The 24,558-nt window shown below is 42.0% G+C and overlaps 1 protein-coding gene across 1 annotated transcript in view; it reads right to left on the bottom strand.

Moving 5' to 3' along the window:
- Positions 1-24,558, bottom strand: part of SLC13A3 (solute carrier family 13 member 3) — a 348,426-nt gene that overhangs the window by 288,282 nt on the left and 35,586 nt on the right. The window contains exon 2 of the mRNA XM_086932535.1: positions 7,812-8,077. Within this exon, the coding sequence (XP_086788661.1) occupies positions 7,812-8,077 (266 nt within the window). The remainder of the gene's footprint in view (positions 1-7,811; positions 8,078-24,558) is intronic.

The raw sequence follows: 24,558 nt of genomic DNA, 5'->3' as shown, positions 1-24,558 counted from the left end.
GAGTGGGTTTTGGTTTCTAGTATCGACCTGTTAGTGTCTCTTTGACACAAACTTTACCCATAGTAATTTCTATCAGCAATCTTTGCTTGAATATTTAAACATTTCTCTTTGGCTCATGTAAATACAATGAATCCAGTTGTTTGATTTGTATATACTGGCAAAGGGAAGGGAGCTCATAGAACGCATTTCTCTTGGTAAAATTGGCTAAACTACATTATCCGCATCGCTGCGGCGCTAATTCCCCACCCATGCTGACTCCGCCTTGCGCGGGCGGAGTCATGACGGAACGGTTCCGTCATCCGCACAGCTCAACCGACGTGCATGATGGAACCGTTCCATCAGCAGCATCGAAGGGGTTAATTGAACAGACCCACAGAAGTAAAATTCATCAAGAACTCAGATTTACTAAAGAGAAAATGTTATTACAACTGAAAAAATTTAACCTCAGGGCATGTATACTGTTTTTTAGATAGGACCAAAAAAGGTACGGTAAGACCTGCAGCAGTAACACATTTAATGGCAAAAGAGTGGAACTGAAATTCACTTAAACCATTAGAAATAAGAATAAACTGACATTACTGAATTACCAATGTAGCGAAATTACCACTGAATGGGCAAAATGAACGTATAATTATGTGAAATGTGGTAGGCATGATAAATGATGGACATCATTAGCTGCTAGCAAAATGAATTCATTTAATGAAATGTTATTTAGTGTGACAGTATGGGTTTTGAAGAGGGTTCTTAGATTATAGTGATGGTTCTTACTGACACTGGCTGAACCACAAGGGAGTCTGTAAGTCACCCAACACAGTCTGTTATTATGAGAAGACTGAATAAGTTAACTCAATACTAAAGGAAATTTTGTGGATGTAAATATTGCATCAATTAAGAGCACAGGTTGTATTTATATCACCAAGTGTTGTATGTTTTAGGACAATAGCTTATGTGGTGCAGAAATGGCATTCATTTTAGATAGGCCTGAGGTACTTCATTATAATTAAAATGATAGGAGGGGCATGGCTTAACACAGATAAAAGACGGTTGCCCGCTGATTCAGCTCCATGAGGGCTGGGAAGGAATTCTGCAATGACAGTAGTGAAACTATATTCTAAATGACAAACCCACAAGATAACATCATGCAAGTCATCCTTTTCTTCAATGCTGTTCTCGGAAACTGAAACTAAGGGGGTCATTAGGATCTCGGGCGGATCGCCATCGCCCGCATGGCGGTGGGGATCTGCAGGACATCCATCCCCACCCGCCACCCATTTCCCCCAACCATATTAATATGGATACAGAAAGCAGCTGTCTTCTCAGGTCGCAGCAGCCATTTCATGTTATTTAGCAGGCAGAGCGTGTCGACTATATATCTGGCTTTGCTTTCAGAGACATTACTTTTTTAATGTGCTGCAAAGGCATTACAGCCATAGTGAAAATCATAATTTTAACAAGCTGTAGATTAAAGATCAAGGGCAGGACATACATCTCCAGCGTTGGACGTGCCATATCTCACACATTGTAATGAATGTAGGGTAACAAAAACACATGAGTAATGAAATGGAGTTGAATGTAATACCCAGCTCCAGGAGAGCCTTTTGGCTTGTTGAAAGAGGACACACCTCACATATTTGTTACAACCATTGACTTCACAGATGGCAACCTAACATTTTATTTAGGTGTATACTAGTGCAATGTAAAAAAAAAGCATACCTTTTCTGAGCTTCATTTTTTTTAATCTGTTGTAGCAGCAAGTTTAGAGAATTAGAAATGTGAAATCCTCTTCATTTTCAGCTACAACTTCAGGTATCCTTTCATAATATGAAGGAATATACTCTCTAGTTTGCTCACTGACAAATACCTTTATACTTATGTATGATCCAAGCTAAGTGAGAGCTTTCAATACAAACGAGTTTCTAGATATTACTTATAGGATTATTTTTGTCCTAGCTAAAATGTCTCCTTACGCAGCGAGTGGTTCCACTTATTTTGAGATCTATTAATATTTTATCAGGCAGATTTCTGGATGGGCAAAACAAGAAAATTGAGACTGACTTACACTACTTGTTCTTTTTAATCATCTAAAAATACTTTTAACTTAGAAAAATCTGGTCTTGAAACTATGGTAGAACCTCAAACTGTCAATTAAAATTCCAAATCCCCATTATCGTTACAAAAATTGGTTCAAGTGGCAAATGCTTCCAGATCCCTTATACTAAAGTGTCACCAAACCGTAAGGACTCTACAAATAAGTGGCCCAAAATTATCCTCCTTAAATATTCTTACCACCTTCCTCCATATTAATGGAATTACTTTGGAAGAGAACAGAGCTTTGCAACCATGTATTGAAGAAACTAATAAGGGATTACAAAAACTGGATCACTAATGGGCTCACTTGGAAAAAAGAATGACTGACGTTGAACAATGGGTGAGTGACCAAAGGACTCTAATGCAAGATTTGGAAAATGACAACAGGAGGATTATTCTTAGAAAGTATGACCTGCCAGAAGAATCAGAAGGGTGTGATCTATTCCATTATTTTTTAAAGCCCTTATGCCTAAGCTGGTAGACTTGCTATCATAATTTTCTTTAAATATGCAAGGAGTACATAGATTGGCGAAGAAACCACATTTTGCTTTTTCATCTGACAGACCCAGAGTTGTTATCATCCTTTTTCTAGAAAACTGTGTTGTACTCAAAGTCATTATGGCTGCAAATTCAAATAAGAAAGTTTCATTGTCTGGTCATAACTTATTTTTCTCTCACAATATTCCAAAGGCTTCTGTTCACAGACGAAGCCTTTTTTTACAAATGTGACCAGAACTTAGAGCTCTTATAGGAAGATTAGGTCTTTTTCATTAACCGCGTGCGTGCGGTAGGAATTCCAGCCCTGTGCTGAACATTCCAACCACGGGCGTGGCCGTGACGGAACCATTCCGTCATCAGCACAGCCCAACCGTGACTCATGACGGAATGGTTCCGTCACGAGCATGGAAGGGGTTAATGCCTTTTCAAAGTTACATATAAACAAAAGACAACATCAAATAAAAATCCTACCAAACTGAGGAAAATTCTGGATTACTGTAAAGTGGAAGACAAAAATACTTCTGAAGATTATCATTAGCTGAAAGCTATTTTTTGATAGATGTATGAATTTTATTTTCATGCATACAGATGCAAATGTTTATTTTCTCATTTATTCTTTGAGGTGATTTCAGTTTCAACCTTTGTCGCTGTGCCTTTATGTTCCCTCATACATGGTCATATCCTGATCCGCCTTCGAGTACAGAGGTGTCATCTTTATCCTGTTGGCTCACCACCCACAACCTTTTTAGTTTGTAGGCATGTAACTTTTCGTCTTGTGTTTACGGCTCCTCTTTATCTTTCATTCTCTATTCTTTTCTATCTGCCTTTTGCATTCATTTTCCGAACCTCTAACTTTCAAATCTAACATAATTCTACTTAGCGTTCTTTGCCAATTTCACACATTTATGGTGCATAGGTTTTTGTTTCGAGGTTTATTCTGTGTCATTTCTTTGTAGTGTAGCTTTCTTGGTTTTAACTTATTTTTTCAGTATAGTACTTAGAGTAGTTTCATGGAATGTCAGGAGATTAGGATCTCTGCTTAACAGACAAAGGGTTTTACTATCATGCCAGTCTTAAAGCAAACATTGCATTACTGCTAGGGACACATCTTGTTGAAAAATAAATATTGAAGCCTAAAAGGTGCTGGGGCTTTGTTTTTTCCTCTCCATATTCAGTAAAAAAGAAATGGCATGATCAATGTATGTGATAAACATCTTGATCTTCAACTTATATCCCAAGACAGTGATGATGAGGGAATAAGTCATTTATCAAAAATGTTGCTTTTAATATTTTTAATGTATGTGTTCTAACCCAAATTGGCAACTCCTTTTGGTGTAAGATATCTCAAAAGTTAATCGGATATTCTGATGACATTTTAATACTTGCTGGAGCCTTCAACCACATATCTGATCCTTTTCTGGACCGGTATTCCAAATGTACTTTTATCCCAAGTAAAATGAATAGACAATGTTTCAGAGGATGATATTTCAGACATAGAGATTGTTAACTTTAAGGCAGTATACCTTTTTCTCCCCAGTCCAACATTCTCACTCCAGAATTGATCAGATATTTGTATGTAAATATATTACAAACTTTAATCAATGCTGAAATAGGTAAGATTCTAATATCCGATTGTGCCCCTATCAGTTTTGATTTAAATTCCTTATGTATGTGAATGCAAACAGAAGATGCAGATTTAACAATGCTCTATTAATGGGTGACTCATTCACTAGCATATTTAGGAGATTTGCTGTAGCATTCTTCAATCTTAACTCTACTAGTAATATTTCTTTTCAAATGGCTTGGCACTCCTAAGCAGCAGCTCGGGATTTCATCATCATATGCATGTCAAATAAAAGAAGAAAGTGAAATAGAAAATTGTATAATATTATGGTCAACATTAAAAAACAGAAAACGCTTCTACTAATCTTCTGCCCAATGCTAAATACTATTGTGGTCAGAATGAAGCTTGTGAATTTTGGCAAACATTTTTAAAATGAAAAAAAAACCTACTAAGGTGGAATATATTTTGAATAAAGATAAAATCTCTACATTTAAAAATAAGGATATGATAAATAAATCTGCCCAGTTTGATATTACTTTATACACTCCTGAACTAATACCGCAACATAAGAGCATTGTGGAACATTGTGCTTCAATACAACCACAAAATGGGAAGGATATTGATGTTCATTTATGGAAAATGGATAGCTTTTGGGAATACATTACTAAACCAATTAATCTATTGAGGAAAAGTCAAAGCACCCGGTCCAGATGATTTTTTATTGATTTTTATGGATTTGTTTTATATAATTACTTTAATAAAACATGTACTGTTCAGGGTGCATTTCACAATGCATTCATTTTCATTCAGACTTTGAATGGCGGTGACGGACATTAAAAAAACCACAACTTCCTCCAACCTAAATAGGCTGGACTGTGTTATGTGGTTCATCCGTTGTCCCCACTCCATCGAGCCACCAGAGGAAGGTTTACACCACCTGAGTACATTGTCCCATGGGCGTAAACCAGGCGGCCCGCTCGACTCAAAATGGGGTGGGTATACTGAGAGTTTGGTGGAGTAGGAAAGGAAGAGAGTAGATATATACTATGCAAAATAATATAGAGATTACTTGAACAGGCTTGGTGTGGTTCGTTTTAGTGTTTTCATTTAGAGTAATGGCAGTGCGAACAGTTAACAGGTAAGTTGTTTATGTTTGTGAGGTTGACATGCTGTGATTGGCTGGAGTGGGAGTGGTGAATGTCCAGCTTTAAAAGTTACAGGATGGAGTTGGAGTTTGAGATCATAGCGAAATCTGCAATGGGAGAATTAGGCGGGAAGAAGTGTTGTAAGGAACCTGAATGAAGACCTGGGAAGGGATTTAATTCCCATGGGTTTTGTCCAACTAAATCTACTGTGCCCAACAGAGAGGTTATACAACCTTGAAGGGCAGTTGCTAACATTTACAGGCTACTGGTCACGTGCCACACCTACAAATCAGCAGCCTTCAGTGGCATGCTATGTATTTTTGGCAAGGTGACCTGTGCTTCATCTTGGTACAGTAGTTCCATTCAGATAAGTACTGCAGGGCCTACATTTTGTGTACCTACTACAGACATGGTTTGCAGTGAGAGATCACATCACTGCACATGTTGCCCCTTCTGCTCTCTTTATTTTTACATAACCACTCAGCATCACTGTCAGTGGCATCAGCATTCAGTGCAAATAATTACTAAGGTCCTGGAGCAGGACGATTAAATAGTTGATCAATTACTTTCTCTGTCCATTTCAATGCTGCATCATTCTCCTCTGGTACATACCATCCTTCTCAAGTTCCAAAGGTCCACAGCGGAGTAATTTATCTAGGTCAGGCTATTTCTTCGCATTCCAGAATTTATATTCATTTAACCCAGTTATAAAACCAGCACTACAAGATACAGAATTCAATGAAGGGATGGGCTCCTCACACACCTGGGAAAATTAGGCGCCGAAGATACTCTTTCCTGCCATATTCAGATAATTGGATGAACGTTACATTTTTGTTGTGGGAAGGTTTCAGCATTCCCCTAATGCTTCATATTTAAGGTATTATTAGTGGTAGAACAATGATCATCTCACTAATTGTTTGAGGCATCTAACAATCTGCTGTGCCAAACTGACACCGATATATGCATTTTTGAGAGCACAAATGTTCGAATACCTCAGTGTATATCTAACGCAAATTGGTATTTTGAATTTCTTTCATGCAGTTTATATAGGTGTCTTCGGGCACTGATGTCTGACCGTGAATGCCTTTTGTTAATAGAAGAAACTACTCACTTCAGACATATCTAGGCATGCTAACCTCATCTCCTCCCTCGTCGCATTATTGATCGGAGTAGAAAGTTCCTCCTTCAACTCCTACACTCTTTCACAAAGCCTTTTTCTATGCCAATTTCTCCTCAACGAAATTCCACCCACAATGCATAAAAAATAATCCCGAAACCTCCGTTTTTTTGTGTGTCATATACTCTGTGCTCTCTTTAGCTTCTTTTAGAAAGTACTGGGTTGTTGCACTTTTAGGGTAAAAATGTTTGCAGTGCAGCAGCCCATTTTCTTCGGGGCACCACAGAGGCTAGCCTTTTGGATGTTCCAGTATTCTTTTTTATAGTTTACAGTGGTACACAGCCCACTCAAGTATTTTCATTTTAACCACGGTGCAAAGGCCCAAGTGCAAGATGTTCAAGATGTGTTGTTTTGTTGCTTCGGCTCACTCATATTTTACTTTGAGAATGCAATGCAGCTGTCCACTTAAATTATCCTGGCAGGATTGCACGTTTACCTTAAATCAGAAAAGACGCAGGACCAGTAGAGAGTCAGCCTACTGGTTGGACATTAATGGAAGGTCAGTGTCTCGCGCACTGCCCAACTTATGCTGGATACCAATTATATTGAAGTCTCCACAATAAGCTAAAACTGGCAAGGACTTAATATTTAATGATGGAGAGTAAGGAAAAGGAGATTCCTACATTTCCCAAGTCACGTAATGACTTGTGGGGTTCACACAGGAATTACCTGTTGCCTCAGGTGTCTTTGTCAGTTCCCTTTTCATTTGCAATTAAACTTCCCAATAGGCCTATTTTTGCAGGCCATGGAGGTTTCTGAGGGAATATTTTGCTGGCAGAAGTGGGAAACTCCAATTCTGAAAATTGTGTCATACATCATTTGGAAATTAAAAATAAATATTTCCCTGAAGTGAGGAACTTATGTTTAACTGCCTGAAAACTGGTTCTTGCAGTGCTTAATTTGTATAAAAAAAAATAATAATAAGGGCTAGCGCCACTATCAGGAAGTCCCTGCAGCTTTCACCACCCATTGGCCATGCCAGCACTGCCATTGATAGTATCAACACAACTACTGACCATCACACAACTACAAGTATCACAATTCAGACTATTCCAGGTCCCCAACGATTTAATAAGGGATTGGGTGTCCGGTATTAGTAATTTTTAATGTTTTGTTGTGCTCATCTCTAAATTGGACAAACAGCGCCACCATGTGGCAGTCTGTCATATGTGCCAGTGTTGACAATTAATTGCTGGTGCCGAACACCAGAAACTACCAGCTCAAATTAAGCACTGGGGTATTGTACCAATAAAGAGAGATGGGAAGGATGTGTTCAATCCAGCACAGCAATAACACAACACAATAACAATGGCAAAGGTTAAATAAATAGTATGATTACCTTGCTGGCTGCACTCCCACAATCATTAAAACCTTTAAAGCGATTCTGCGATGCAAGTTCCACTCTTCAACGACAGCCGCCATTATCAGACCACTTAAAAATAGGAAGTTGGTGTCTAAAAAGTACTGCGGGCACACTTTGTTGGAAGGCAGAATTCCCATGAAAGGAAATAAGATGATTGGAAGCAAAGCAGTCACTGCCAGAGGCAAGGCTTCTGTGCACCAAAAGACGGCCATCAATAGGACAACGTAAAGGCATTTTCCTTCCTGAAACAAAAACAAAGCATGGGGTAATTCACACAAACGTAAACAATGGAGTGTAAGTCCATGAAATGGTTGTATATCACAATATCAAGCACAAAACTATCTGTGAGAATATTGTAGTCAGAATATCGACTCCCCAAATATCACAGAGGTAAGTATATATATTGGTTAGGTATGATCTCCTCTTCTTAACTCCAAAAGTATGTCAGCGGGTGCACACGAAAGGGTGGCCAGCTCATAATATCCACAAACAAGTCCAGTAGGAAACATGGTCAAACAGGAGCTAATTAATTCCCTTATTTGAAATTAGTCTGTTTTTCACTCTGCAGTTTCACATAAATTAATTCAAATCCCCAGTGTGTGTCTTGATGCCTTCTGGTGTTAATGAGCTATATATGTGTCAAGGTGCATACATGTGGTGTTGAGGGAAGTTAATATATACATACCTATCTATGCATGCCTTCGCAATATTTTCCTAGTCTATATTCTGGCTACAATATTTATTGGCTAATATTTATTATTTGATATGCATTTCTTAATATTATAGTAGTATACCATCAAGCACAGACGATTTATGGAAAATACTAAACTGCAGTTATTGCCAGGGGGCCCTAGATTTTTAGTGTCAGTACAAGTAACTAGCATCTCGGCTGCATGTTGGATCACCACAAAACAGCATGGTCAAATTTAACAGTAAATAATGAAAGTCAGTGCAGGGGCATGGAGGTGGTGTGCTCGTCAAGCCAGTCACCATTCAGCTCTGCTTCATTTGTAAAAGAAGTTTCATGGGGCGGTCTCAATATCTTGGTACTGTTTGGGTTGGTTGAGAGCATCCACACAGGTACGGTCAGCAACAGCATGACAGCAGTGCTGCAGTAGGGTATTTCTGGTATCATGGACGTCAATTCACAAAAGTGCCTGGGGTAGTGGACATCCTTAAACCATTCTCCAGGCTTCCTTTAGGTGATTGCAGACCAGGAGGTGCTGATAATATGCTGTTGTGACCAGTGGATGGCTCCCGGGTGGCACTGCTAGCAGACGTGCCATGTGGCCAGTGGGCGCTGCCAGCAGCAGTGAGAGCCGGAGGCGCATCTAAACAGAAGGCTGGGAGGGTGGGGGGGAGGTGGTGGGGGGTAAATTAACTGATATGCACCAAGGAGTGCCTTCAGCAGCTGACCCCACTTTATCACTAATGACAATTAACATATTGTATTTGAAAATGCCTGATGCGGTACATATCCCCTTTAAAACGGTGTGAGTCTTAATAGTCCAGAGGTTCATATAGTTTGCAGTCACTCCCTTCCAGATCACTTCATGTGTACTGCAAAAATTAGAACCCCACTCAGGACTTGCATCTGGAACAAGGACCGGAACCCTCAGTTCCCACCCCCCTTCCACCCCTCCTTCACCCACATTCCAGAGCAATGAAGAAATGATACGAGAGTCGCACAAACCTGGTTGCTACACGACCCACACACACCTCACTGCCAACAGCTTCCTCGGACAGCCCATGTGCACAACAGCGGAATGTACAATACAGATACGATATAAAGGGCAGGAGGTGTCTTGTTAAGTACTACAGAGAACTGTGATACACACATCTTAACCAGGCAGTGGCAAAACGTATTCCTAGGTGTGGAAGGAACTCTGCGGAATCCAATAAGTTTTATGTCACTCCGCTGAAGTCCGCAAAGTACAACTCCATAGTTCCGCCCACCCCAACTTTTTATGTTTGCCTCTCTTTCTTCTGTTGGGAACTCTGACCACCCTTTGGGAGTCCCCCGCAGATACCTCCTTGGACACTTTGGTGCTGAACCAGATGTCTGCCTCCTCAGCAGTGTTTTGCTGATCACCCTATGTGGGAAGGGTATTCCAAGACGTGGGTCCCGTGCTCACTAAGCCACTGGAGTCAAGCTATCTTGGCTTCTATATAGCATGCGATAGCTCTAGCCTAGATAAGATATGGGCAGCCCTAGTGGCTTGGCGGAAGAGATGAGAGTATTCCTATGATTTCACCTGGGTACTGTTGGCACTTGGTCTTGCTTGGTCTCCAACCCAACCGAGGGTCTTCCAGTTTAAAGGGTATGGAGTGGACATAGCAAACAGCTAAGTCTAGAGGGGTTTTCTCTTTCCTCTCCTATCTTGGATTAAATCCTTGTGGCCGACACATCGCAATATGGAGAGGAGGAGATACCCTATCTAGAATACCCATCACTGGTATATAAAGAATAAAAAAAAAAAATGTTTAAAAAAAGCTATCCTGGCTGAAGACGGCTGATAGCCAGAAAGCGGTCCTAGGATGCTTGATTCCGGTCCAGGGAAGACATGGCTTGGCAGTTCGGGCTGGACTGTTCCCATGAGGCACAGGGTCAAGACTGATTTGCATATGGCCATGTCTGAACTGGGGTGGCTTGGTGAGCAAAATAACGATGGATTAAACCCAGATCTGGGACTGGGGGTGAATGTTTTGCCATTGTGCAACATTCCGTCCATCATCTTGTGTGTTTGGCTCTCCTTATTAGCAGCACTCTAACACCCGAATACAGCCGTCAGCAACGAAGTGGTGACAGTTAATCTTTGCAAAGCGTCTGTCCCCCCGGGGAACCACGGCTGGTGTTTTTTTAAAGCCTGTTTTGATCCATCTGAGCTAAAATGAAGCTGAGCTTTGATCCATCTGAGCTAAAAGCAAGTGTGGAAAATATGTAGATACTCCGAGAACGCAGCGGCCACAATATTGTGTTATTCCAGTGGTCCAGCCTACGAGCAAAGAATTGTAGTGTAATGGCCTTGATTTACTGACTGTGTTGTGTCCATGGAACTGTCCCCCAGAAGAATAGTTGGGCAAAAAATAACCTCAAAGTACTGATTCTGTGGTACTGATAAAGTAAGGGTAAAAGTGGAGGCCATGAGAGGTCACTGAAGTCAGGAAAGAATGGGCAGTTCTGGACAGAATTGTCATTCACCACGTAGGAATTCCCATGCGGGCAGCGCCAAGTAGCTGGGATGAAACAAGCATTTGCAATGCAATAGGTCTCTCATTTACGCGAGTTGAAGCTATTGCCATTGTAAATGACAATGTCTTTTATTTATTTTTTTAAAAACAAAACATAAACAAAAGGCATTGTCATTTACAATGCCAAAAGCACAAACTTGCATAAATGCGAGACCCATTGCATTGCAAATGCTTGTTTTGGGATATGTGCCCTGGTAACAAGCTGTGTGCCTTGGTCTCCATCCTTTACATTGGCACCCTAAGTGTTAGGCCCTAGATAGCTCCCAGCCAAGATGATACGCGAGCATAGAAGAGGGCTGAAGGACCTTAAACAGGAATTTGCTTCGGACAAACGGAAGTGAAAATAATGACTTCTCTTCAACGCCTGCATGTTGCTTCTTGGAATGGAGAGCAGGCCCCATGCGGCCCCGCTGAATGTGTTCGGTGTAAGCGAATCGAACTGAGACAAATTCAGCATATTTTACTGGGTCGTCTACCCGGAACCTGCTCAATACCGGCTGCCCGATCGGGGCTTCGAATGGATGCCCCTCGTTCCCTGCACTGGTGAGGAAGGTTGCGTGAAAGAATGTGTAACGTCATCTTTCGAGGGTGCGCAAGAAGGCCCGGCTGCAGCCGTGAAGGTGGGGATGTTTAATCTTTCCTGGGCTGGTGGTCTCGCGGGTAGTGTTAAGCAAAGATAAGGGACGCAGATAAAAAAATAATTTAAAAAAATACATATGTTAGGCCACAAAAAGTAAGCAAAGAGGCACCAAAAAGCTCCGTTGTGAGTTAGTGGAAACAGAAGCTAACTGTGTGGCCGTGAGGCACAACACGTGCCTCCATCTGTTCACACTACCACCTCTCCTCACAAAAAGCACAAAGTGGGACCCCTTTCAGAACCGAAAGCACCCTTAGATATGTTAGGAATGGCCTCTTCAGAAACATGTGTAGCCAAGAGATAAGAGCGATGACGTAAAGGCCTGAAACTGTAAATTAGGAACCGAGAGAAAGAGAGAAGGGGAGAACAAGGAAGACAGAGAAAGGGCGAGGAAGAGAAAGACAGGAAGGAAGTGAGTGCGACTCCACACGGACTCTGGAACACGGAGACATACTCTGGGACAGCCGGCCACTTACAATGATACGCCAAAGAGACGGAACTAGCACATAAGGCAAACGGGACGGAGGGACACTGAGTGAGTGGGACATGGACATAGGAACTGAAACACTATATCCCACTGAGTGCACTCACAGGATCTGTTAGAATGTCTGTCACAAGACCCAATGTCCCTCAAAGTGCCCTCCATGGGAAAACATGCAAAGTACGCATTGTGCTTCAGCCAGATGTTGGTTGTAAGGGCAGGGATTTAAGTGTGCCAGGCCCTGTGCAAAGCAGGTGCTGAGATGGGTCCCTATCGGGCAGGGTCAGGGTTGGATTGGGATTAAAATCGGCCCGGGCACGCAAAAAAAAGTGGCACACATTTGCATATTTTCTTTTCACAAGTCATTGCTTCAGCGAAATTTCATTTAAAAAAAAAAGGGGGGTGGTAAAAAAAAAAAATATATGCACGGATTAGGTTACACTGGTGAAACACATCTGAAAACAAGTGAGGCCACTTCTGCTCAGGCCCCTTGCCCCCACTCAATATGCATACATTAATTGGCCTGCCCAGAGGGAGAAAGGGAGTGACACCTCTGCCCTTTGATAAAAGGGAGGTAATGGACAGGGCCGGACTGGCCAAAGCGGGCATCGGGCGTTTCCCCGGTAGGCCACTAGGGTGGGGGCCGGTTTTGGGCACCTCGGGAGCCATTTTTGTTACCGGGGGTCAGTAATATCGGCACGCTGTAACAAAAACGGCTGAAACCGGCCGTCTCAAACTACTCGACTGCACTCCCCCTCACCCCAGGAGGGGCAGCTGAGCAGTTTGCCAGGGCCGGTTTCTGTTCCCAGTCCAGCCCTGGTAATGGACACCCATCTGCCTCCAGAAAGGCCACTCAGGCACCCACTGAGCCACTGGTGGCATACGAACAACGCAGAAATCACCCAAATCGTCCCCCAGACTGCTCAAAAAGCAGCCCACAGCTGGAACTGGACACAGGCCCCTCGGGCATTGCCCGAGTGCCCGCGTTACCAATCCGACCCTGATCGGACTCTCTACTTTTGCACTCACCGTCAATGAAAAACACATAAATCCTACCTCTGCAGCAGTACCACCACCCCTCGCTGCCTTTGATGTAACTTCCAAGAGCCTTGTTAGAGTTTACAGTTTCATCATTTCAAAACTGAAGCATTTTCAATATTCTGTATAACGAACCTGAAGTCGTTGCTTATTTTTCTTATGCACCTTTCAACCTCTGACAGCGCCAATAGGCTTGTTGTAGGTGTATTGTTACTTCTTGTATTATATATCTGGATGCCACGCCCTATAGTTAAAGAACCCCTCCCCCAGTTTTTTCATCACACTTAAAGCCCTGGTAAGGGGGCAACCACCATACAAACATGAGCCCCATTGTTTGGCCATGAGGCACCGTGCATCATGCCTATACAAAAAGGCAACAACAAACAAACATACTTTGCATTATCTTTTAAGTGTGTGCATACGTTCAACACGTTGCGCATACATACAATGGGGGGCAGCCTTTTCTTTTTATTTACCGATCCAAGGTGTGCAGCAAATCTCATCAAATGACGTAAAACTTGCCACATAGTAAACACCAAAAAGGTTTAGTATATAAAATGAATCTTGGTACAGCCAATGCGTGCTAGCTGCCAGATTTAATCAATATTCTAAACTCCCTCAAGTGTCTAGTCCTGAATTTTCGTTCAACAAATCAGTGCTATCTGGGAACCGTAATTGTGGTTTGCTTCATCTGACCCAACTGGACCAATGTACACGAAAAGTGATTTGTAGAAGGAAAATCCACCAATGGAGACACGCTGCTCGGTGCGGCTCACTGGATGAGACAAACGTAAATGGGCTACGAATAAGTCGCCGTGGTCCTGCAAGAGTGAATGTTTACTCCTAGAAATCCAGAATTTGGCAGCAGATCAGCTCCAGCAGGCCTTTTCAGCCAGTACTTGTCCTACCTGTTATTGACACCCCGGTATGGGCTTGCTCTGAATTCTTGCTTTCTCGGAAATAGTGTTTCCGTGACCTTCTTGATACTTGATGCCACGCTCTGAGACACCCGAATCCCCCGGACTGTGAAAACGAGCTACAAAGTTACTCCTCCCCTCCGCTGTATCTTATGTGGATATCGTGAACATTTAGCGCGATGCTAGCCTTCGAGGACCTGTTGCGAGCACCCCTCTTGTAGCTATCCAGTAAAAACGCAGCCTACCACACTCTGGCAATCACTAAATTAATATTCATGGCTACTTGCCCAAATGAGTGCCCTATTGCTCAGCAATGCAACTGCTTGGATGTTCCATCAATCACTAATGTTCATGGCAAACTAAAGTTGTTTCCCTATACTTGTTGAGGGCACTACCATTGATCAATTGATCACCCTCCCCTTCTTTGAATACTACTACAAAAACTAAAGTTTGCCACATATAATTTGGTAATTTCTCCGGGGGTTTCCCTCTGACATGTTCTCACTTCATTTTTTGATCACAATTGCCATTTTTTTGTTTTTTTTAATCACTTGGAGTACTTTAGTCTCCATGCCATCAAATAGTCAATAACCTAAGCAGAGGCCAAAAATTGAAGGTGCATTCACAAGCCATTTTTTTCTGTTTTTCCAAAGTTATTTCTGCTAGTGTTTATTTATTTTTCTGTGCATTTTCTTTGTAAAAAACATACCTAATGACTGTTGATGGACCCTCAAAGAGATTTATTTTATTGCTGGTAGAGTGGGAGAGAGGGAAGGGGCAACACAGAGGAAAAGAAGGTCTTTGAGTGGGAAAGGTGCTATGATGCTGCCAGCACACGCTCTGTCATAGCACATTTTTTTGTTTATTAGCGAAGAAGGCAACACTGAGGGTCGGGCGGGAGGCCAACTTCAGGGAGGATAGAGGACCTGACGGCAACACGAACAGAGGGTGGGAGGAAGGGTCTGGGAGCAAACCCACAGACAAATGGATGGTGGGAGGGAGGGCTTCAGCAAGCCAATACAGATATCTGAGGGGTGGACAAAGAGGGGGGAAAAGTACACAAGGGGGCCTTGGTAAAAAGCTGCACTCTGGTAGAGTGCTTAAGCCCAAAGGACAAAGTAACACTTAAAACAAGCATTGAAAATGCAATAGGTCTTGCCCTTTTTTTTTAAAGTTAAAGCCATTTGCTTTGCTAATGGTATTGTATAGCAAAGCAAATGGCTTTAACTTAATGGAAGGCAACACCTATTGCATTTTTAATGCTTGTTTTTTATAGCGCTAACCTCTACCGGAGTTATGAAAGCGCCACAATGGCCGATCATGCTGGTACCCGATTCACTGTCACTCATGTCATGCCATCAGAATGAAGAGAGCTGACTGCGCATGTCCGGATTTCCGACAAGAAGTACACAGATTTGAATAGTAGGCGCATATACCCACCTTCCTTTTTCTTTCACGTTTCTTTTCAATTTTTTCTTTTTTCACGACTATCATTGTCGTTCGTTTTTAGTTATTTATGGTCCTCAGCTCTGAAAGTGAAATGTTCATTTAGAAAGCGTGAACAGCAGCAAATAAACAATCCTTTATTTAACGCATGCCCAGCGACGGATCCACGTGCTTCTAAGTATACCCGCAGCTGTAAATAAAAGTATATACATGTATTTATGCGTTGCTAGCACTGGCAGTTGTATCTTAATGAACCTAATGTGAAGAGGTGTGGTGCTAAATAATACATTTGTACACTGAACATGTTTAGCATGTTAAGCATCTGGCAGAAACAAGCGCACGCTGCCAGATGCGCTACAAGGGGAGGCTCCAGGCTGTGCGAGGCTCTCCCAGTCCTGGGGTGATTCCGAGTAGATTATGGTGATTAGACGAGTGTGGTTTCCTCTGAATAAAAAAACCCTTTCAAAATACCAAACACAGGGGGCCTGCTTTGTACAATACTTTAACGCTAGTAGTTCTTCACCAAACGTAAACATTACCTGATTTAAATTATTTCATAAATGATACATGGGCATCTAGATGTTGCAGAATATTTTAAAAAATGTGACTCATGATAATTGAATACCTGTCTACCCTACCATCCGTCCTCACTTATACTTGATTACATGTCTAAACAAGCGCTCGCCATTGCAGGAAGGCAGCCGCTGTTTATGTTTGCATCGTGCTTTCTCTTAAAGTGAGAGCGCCATGCAAAAATAAAACGCGGCACCCTGTCTCCTTTTGAGATGGCCCATCCAGACTGGATCTCACAGCTTGTTTATATAACAGGCCTCCTTGAGATAAGAAAATGCCTCACTACAGCCGTGAAGCAGGTGATCCAGTCTGGATGGGCCGGACCAAAAGGCGAAAGGGAGGCAACGCAAACAGCTAATTTCCAATGGCAGACTACCGTTTAGCATAAATGGTGATGCCAGCCAATGGAAATGAGGTGCGGGGCTTAAAGACCTTTTCTGAAATCCCTCTCTCACAAAATATCTCACCAGCGAGCAGCGCATTTGCTGCAACTCAGGCGAGACCTAAAAATGGGCAGCGGAATGACAAAAGTTTCTTCAGTGCTGCAAGTCTTAAAGTCCCAACTTCCTTCGCCTGAAATAGTTTATCACTTGAAGTCAGAATACCAAACTGAAATTAGAGGGATCCTGAAAAAAGATGGTTGCCTCCCACCTCAACTTCTTGATAAGCATAATGCAGAATGCTGGAGAACAGTTGTGTAAAAAGTAAGCTATACCAAGACACTTATACATGTGTACGTTTATAACCAGGAGCAAATGTTTGTAGTCTAAAGAGTACATATTGTCATAGTCTCTATTTGGGCATTCCTACCCTTTTAACTCAAAGACTTCAGATTATTCAAAATGCAGCAGCAAGACTTATCCAGAAAGTTCCTCTCTGGCAGTCAATTACTTCCCATCAGAAGCTGCTATAATAGCTGCCAGTCGCAAAGCACATCAAATTCAAAGCCCTCACTCTGGCATTTAGAGCATTTGCGGGGAAAGGTATGTCTTATCTAAGAAACAGAGGAGCATTGCCCCACTGCTATTCAGCAGTGTAAGAAAATAACAACGTTATTATCATTTTATTTTTGCTTGTTGCGGGCATGGCAGCTTTGGGAAGTGGGTCTTGGCGGGGCTGCTCTGCTGAAGAAGCAGGGGAGGAGAAGAGTGTTTGTCACTCCCTACGTGTCTATGAATGTTTGGCAGGAGGTCTCGGGCCGGCCAACATTCAAAGTTTTTAATCACTAAATCATTATCCCGCCGAGTCCCCTTTCTACATACACGGACACCGGTGCGGCGTGCAAGCGTTGGATGCTGCCGAACGCCGACTCTAGTCCGCTTTCTATATCTACATTCACGGACACCGGCGCGGCGTGCAAGCTTTGGATGCTGCCGAACGCCGACTCCAGTGGGATCAGACAAGCAGTTTGGTGAGTCCCATGGGTTCTTTGCGATTAGGGGTGCACCGCAATCCGGTAGATACATGGACTGATGTGTATTTCGTTTATCTTATTTTTAGCAGCGGATCAATTACCGCCTTAGAATTATTTTGAGAAGAGCCAATCACCACGTCGCCATGACCTAATTGGATAAGGAGTGTATATATATTATTTCAGTTGCTGGGACTCAGTTCCCCGTTCTTAATGTAAATAGGGTTCATTTAATAAACCATGTGTTGTGCAATTCTTTGTACAATTGGTATATTAGTGCCATCATTAAAATGTCCCCTATCTGATTATAGGACAAGCTGTAAATATTGAAATTTGTCCATGCAGAGACAGTAAGCCTGCTTCATGAGGATAACATAATTCCTACATCTATATCCGCTGGATTAAGGTAAAAAGCAGGGGTCATTTATTAGCCCATGTGATATGTAACGAATGCCCATTGAACAATTGGGGGACAATACGCCATTACTAAAGCGTCCTCTATTTGATTATAGGACAAGCTGTCAAATATTGAGAATTGCCTATGCAGAGACTGTAAGCCTGCCACATGAAGATGATATAGTTCTACATCTTCGTCCCCTGGACAAAGGTAATGACTAGTCCAGTTTTCATTAAAGCAACATCAATTATGATTTAATAGAGAGTAAGTCAAGTGACCACCCTATTATGTTTTTATGTATCACTCAGTAACCTTGGGACTCCGAGTGAAGAATTCCACTTGGTTCTCCATTTCTATTGGGTAAGCCATATTTGTTCTTGCCCTAGCAGATTGCGACATCATTATTGGTCGCAAGTACATTGCAACAGCCTGATGTATATATTTACTTCATTTTCAGGGCTCACACTATTCCCTTGGTTGCCAAATGTTCTAGTCCTGATGAAGACTCGCATAGCCACGGTCCAACTTACATTTAGGCTCTAAGACGAGTCGAAACGTCGACGCTCTTTCTGATTAACTGGATTGTGTCACACGATTTTCTGGTGCAATATAACTTTTGGAAGCAATGTCTCCATTCAATGAAAATTGTGTATAGAATTCATTACACAGACCAGGCCACACAAACAAAATCATATTGTGATAACTGATGTATTTTTGAAAAAACGTTTTGTAAATATCTGTATGTTTTTCTATTTTCTAGCCCTTTCACTAAGCACTTTACACTCTTTATTTTATGCACGCTCGCTTTGGGCAACCTATAAATTCTCTTATATAGAGATAGTGATGTAAGCAATGAATTAAAATTGCTCCTGAATTTGTAATGATTGTTGTTGCTTTTCTTTATTCTATATGAATTAATACATTGATTGTATAGGGTTGATCTGTGAGACATATCCCATAATTGAAGGATCTTTGTAATATGTTTTGATTTAAAGTGAAAGGGGGAGCACAGGCCCTTTATCAGTGGTTAGCTGGGGTAAAGTGAATAGAGTTCTACAGCCAGCAAAAAACAGTCAAGGCAAAAATCTGGCTGCATACCACACAAACGATGGTCATTTCCAACATGGGCCATTCTGCTTTAGCTTAAGGTGTTCAGTAAACCTTCTAGTATCCCATTTTTGGCTTTAATGTGTTATTGTATTTGCTAGTAATTCTGGTACAATGTGAATGTTTTCCGGACATACCATGTGATTTGCAATTAGTTTAGTTAGCAAAGATGGAAACCAAGTGATCTATTTTACCCGTCTTTCTTTTCCTTCTCATCTTGTCTATTTTAAATATACTAGAACCCCTCTTCTCAATGTTTTCTGAGCATTTATATTCACTTTCCCACCTTTATTATCCTTACATTTTTCCTCCACACCCTCATTGTTTTAGCATGCTCAAACCCTCCTTTTCCAAGATAATATTAGTATTCCTTTTCAAAGGGGGGATGGCACACGGAAACTCCTTACTATACCGGGGGATAGCACACGGAAACTCCTTACTATACCGAAAAAGAAAAAATCAAAGGAAATAAGGCAATCTTGATCCACTAGCATTTTATTTTCAACTGGCATATAATTGGAACGTGTATTCAATACTAATTCAGTGTCACTGACATCCTTTATGCCATTGCTATGCAAACAATCAAATCATGCATATTTTCTGTTTAAGAGGAAACAATTGACTTGAGGGACAGTACCTGCTTGGGATAGTTGTATTCTCATTTTGTGGGAACCTGATTATTTTACGTCTAGTCTTGTATCTTATACCAATGTGTAAAGAATTGTTCTGATTACAGTTTGTGATACCCAGTTCCTGTAGATCTAAGAGCAATCCAGGGTTACAGGGCTCCTATTGTGACAATAAGGGGTCCTCCTGCTTCAACACCCTCCGAATGCTCCGAAAAATCTACAGATGGATCCCCACCGAAATCAGGAGAACAGTCACCCAGGCGCTCATCAGCAGCAGGCTGGACTACGGCAATGCACTGTACGCAGGAACCTCGGCCACACTCCAGAGGAGAGTCCAGCGCATACAGAACACCTCCGCACGCCTCATCCTCAGACTCCCCCGCCACAGACCCATCACCACCCACCTACGAGACCTGCATTCGTTCCCGGTCAACAAAAGGATCACTTTCAAACTCCTAACCCACGCTCACAAGGCACTCCACAACACCGGACCAGCATATCTCAACTAACGACTGTCCTTCTACACCCCGAACCGCCATCTGCGCTCCGCCGACCTCGCCCTCGCTACTGTCCCACACATCCGCGAACTACCACAGGCGGCAGATCCTTCCCCCACCTCGCCGCAAAGACATGGAACACCCTCCCCGCCCATCTACGGAGAACCCAGGACCTGCTGCCCTTCAGGAGACGCCTCAAGACATGGCTGGTCGACCAGTAGCTGCCTACCCCCGCCCTTAGCGCCTTCAGAGTTGAGACCCTCAGGGGTATGTAGCGCGCTCTGCAAATGTTATGATTGATTTACCACTGGTAACCGGTCTCACAATACTATTGGGCCTCAAACAGAACTACCTATCACTTCCCTTTAGCACTTGACTTTCAGTGGTAGCAAGGGAGAGCAGTCAAAGCTTACACAATGAGGTAATGTGGGTTATACACCTAGACAACAGTAAAACACAATAAACCTTAAAAACTGAATGCCTACTTAGTCCTATAATTTATTGCAAGAAATACACTTTAGCACTTCAACACAAGCACTTCAGTACACATAAAAATTACAAAATAATGATAAAACTACAGCTAACTAGCATTTTCACAACAGCCTGTTTACGAGTAGACATGGTCAGCTGCGAAAATGATTTAATTCAATAAAAATCTTGAGAATTATCAAATATTCCAAGTTTTGGGGAATAACAGGTACATTGTGGTGCTGTATGCACCACAATCTGCATGTTCTAGTAAATACCAGACTTTTTCCTTTTTTGAATTCGTGCAGGTTTGATCTGCCAAAATGTAACAAATGGTGTGTTCTTTATGGCACCTGGTAATTACCTGGTGCCATAAACATGGCACCAGTTGTAATTGCGATCCCTGCACCACCAGATGTGTGCATATAGATTGCAATTGAACAGGCCTCTTATACTCAGGCCCATAAATGTTAGTATAGTGGCTATGCTCTAAGCGCTACCGTTCCATTTTATAGTGGTGGTTACAGCCTCTAAGTCTATGGAGTGATCAGGATCAGTTCCTAACTTTAAAAACAACAAACCACGACTAACAGATCGATGACCATTTACTTCAATGAGGAAAGTTCACAAATATTGCTTTCATATTGGGCCCAGCAGGTAAAAATAAAATACAAAATCTAAACTTCTTACTTAATACAGTGTATGCATCCACCAGTTAGAATTGAAACACTGACTACATCTCTTTACGCTTACTACTGAAAGTTGTGCTGCTTTTTAAAATATCAAATGCTTTATGTGATTTTGAGGTACAGATACAAATGCAGGAAAACCTCGTAGGCACAAGCAAATGCCCAATATGTTGGACTCAAATATCAAGTACAAGAAAGTTCTGGCACACTATTATCATGGACAAAATATCAAAAGGTTAACTGCACAAAGGGAAATACAGATTTTCTATTCTCAACTCCACATTTATGTACCTCGAAGATATACATTTAAATTTCTTCAAGGGACAGACGTGGAGCTAGGAATAGAAAAATCTATACATAGCTGAATCAATCAATATAATCTTTAACCATTTTAAGAAAATAAAATCATAAAAGTCGAGCACTGTATGATGCATTTCATAAATATAAACATCAGATGAATTGCAATTTGATTGGCTTTAAAACACAAGTGACCGGCCGCTCCTTCAAACAAGACTTTGAACTTAAAAGGGTACACCAGGTCCCTTCTTTCAGGTCTGCTGGCAGAAACACCACCAGGCAGATCTTATGTCGTCCATTGACATTCCAGTATGCAGAGATGATCCTGAGCTACATGTGCAGAAACAACCACATCCTCTGGCAAGGCCATAAAATCTACGTCTCCCAAGACTATGTCAGACCATCACTGGAAACGAGAAAGGGCTTCTTAGCCCTCAGGCCCAGACTTAAGACTTCAAACTTCCAGTTCTCGTTCATCGGCCCGGGAAAATTCAAAGTCATGGTCAATGATAAAAACCACATCTTTTCCAACCCAAAAGACCTCTGCACATTCTTAGATAACAGAGGTTCTTCCACGATGGACACAGGACTTGCTCCTGCTTCTGCTTCATTCGCCAAATCATGACTCATCCCAAGTCGCAAGGCTGCGCTACATATCCTTTCTTAATTGACGGCTAAACATAGGATTGACCCCTAATCTACTGTAACTCACATGAGCTACAGTTTTTAAACTAACCATAGATCACGCAACACTCTGCATTGCTTTGTAATGCTTCATACACACCTTCCAGGACTACAGTGTACCCAGTACAAACATACATATAATATTCCCAATACATATCGTACTTGGCCAACCTAGCCAATCACCGAGTATCAGTTACACCTTGGGAGATAGTGTGAGCAATTTAAGGTCTGTTGCCCATCTTCTATTGCCCATTTTCTCTACTGTTCACAGGATGCCTTGTTTTGACTATTTGTTTGCTGTTTGTCGTAGCCAGCGACAACTGTCTTCCCCAGCTGTCATTTAACGCTCTTACAAAGTTTGGGGTGTATGGGAGGGGTGGGCTGGGCTTGTTTGGGAAATTGGGTTACCTCTCTCGCTTGTTTCTTTTCTCCTCTATTTGCTTTTTCATCTTCATTTTTTCCAGCCCCGCTGTAGGTTATTCGCTACCGCAGAAGTATACTAGCAATTTGCTTTTGCTGCACCCTGACATGTATCTTCTATTGCAGCTCCTGGAATGTACCATATGTTCTTCCTTGACTTCGCCACTCTTATGGGTTCCCAGAAACACAACATTAGACAGCACTCATATCATGCATCACTGCTCCTCGGCTCATACTTATCTCAAGTCGTAGAACATTTCTGTACATTTTCATCATCCTCTCACGATGAATAACTCCCCACAGGATAGAATCCTGAAAATTGTATCTTTAAACGTCAAAGGTCTTAACCACCCAATCAAAAAAAATACGTTGGAAACTACCTCTAAAAATTAAAACCAGATGTAATCCTACTACAGAAATAATAATTACCCAGGGAGGGCTCGAGAGCTTTGGAAAGAGCTGGATCACTGACGTCGGTGGCTCATCCAATGATAGCAAGAAGGGCGGGTGGCCACTTTAATCAATAAGAACTCGAGGCTGTCCACCGAATCATACTTGACTGACAATAATGGAAAATGGGCTCTATCAAAGTTTTTTTTAAACTCAGGTCATTTTCATGTACTTAATATATACAGCCCAAATTCAGACGAATCAGAGTTCTGGGAGTCCCTAACCCTTCTCCTGAGCCAAATACCGAGTTACGACCTTGTTACTTTGGGTGGAACATTCTTCCTCTGGATGTAACCATTGATAGGCAGTTTAGGTCTGCTCTCCAACCTTTCAGGACATACAGATCATTACACAAACAATGCGCTAGGTTCGGCCAATGAAACTCCAGGAGACTTCAACACCCAGAAAACAGGGATTATACCTTCTCCTCTAACCCCCATAAATCCCACTCCAGAATAGACTACCTAATGATATCCAAACTCCTTATCCATTTAAGTGACCAAACAGACATTCTGACAAGACTAATCACAGATCACTTGGCTATAACTCTATCTCTCACTTGTACTAATGCAACTACACCAAGTAATATATGGAGATTCAAAGATGAATCAATTAGAGATGCTGCCTCAAAGGAGGAGATTGAGAAAACTATTCTAAATTACCTGAAAGACAACACAATCTCTGATACCTCTCCATCTGATCGTAGTTTTCCCGAGTCTCCTTTCTTAAAGAGGAGACGTTCACCATAATAAGAACATACAGGGTCACAGCTGGATTAAATCAGGACAAGGGTGAACTGCTGACGTGGCCATATGTGGGCAAAAGTTGAGCTGCTGCTGTGGGGCCATTAATGACGCTGTGCTTAAGAAGCTGGGCAGAATGAAAAGACTACTGGTGAACTGGTTCACCTTGGCGTATAGAGGGTCCCATTAATCATGAAGGAAATACAGCCTCATTCAGAGGCGCTAGACCATTATTAACTACCTGGAGAAAAGAAAGCTCCAGGCATTTTAAAGAGCCCTGTAGGGCCTTTCACGGTGTCAGCGACCAAGTGGATACTAGAAATAGGGCCAGAAAAACAGGGACATTTTTCAAGATAAGTTTGTATAGTGTCCACTGAGCCTTGTGGTCTCCCAACTGATGACTCCAGAGTAGTAAGCAGAGTTCCAAAAGCATCAAGGACTGAAAAAATGTTAAGTTCCAAATTATGAATCAGGTCTAAGAATTTACCCTCAGCCTTGTCAGCCACAGAAACGGTGAGGTTGTCGATGTAATTATCAGTTAGGGGTTTTGAAGGAGTCTTCTTTGAGCCTTTGTCAGTCTTCCTGCT

The sequence above is a fragment of the Lissotriton vulgaris genome, chromosome 7, assembly GCF_964263255.1.
Source record: "Lissotriton vulgaris chromosome 7, aLisVul1.2, whole genome shotgun sequence".
Classification (NCBI taxonomy): domain Eukaryota; kingdom Metazoa; phylum Chordata; class Amphibia; order Caudata; family Salamandridae; genus Lissotriton; species Lissotriton vulgaris.
Note: the sequence above shows the minus strand (reverse complement) of the source record. Positions and strands in the feature narration are given on the sequence as shown.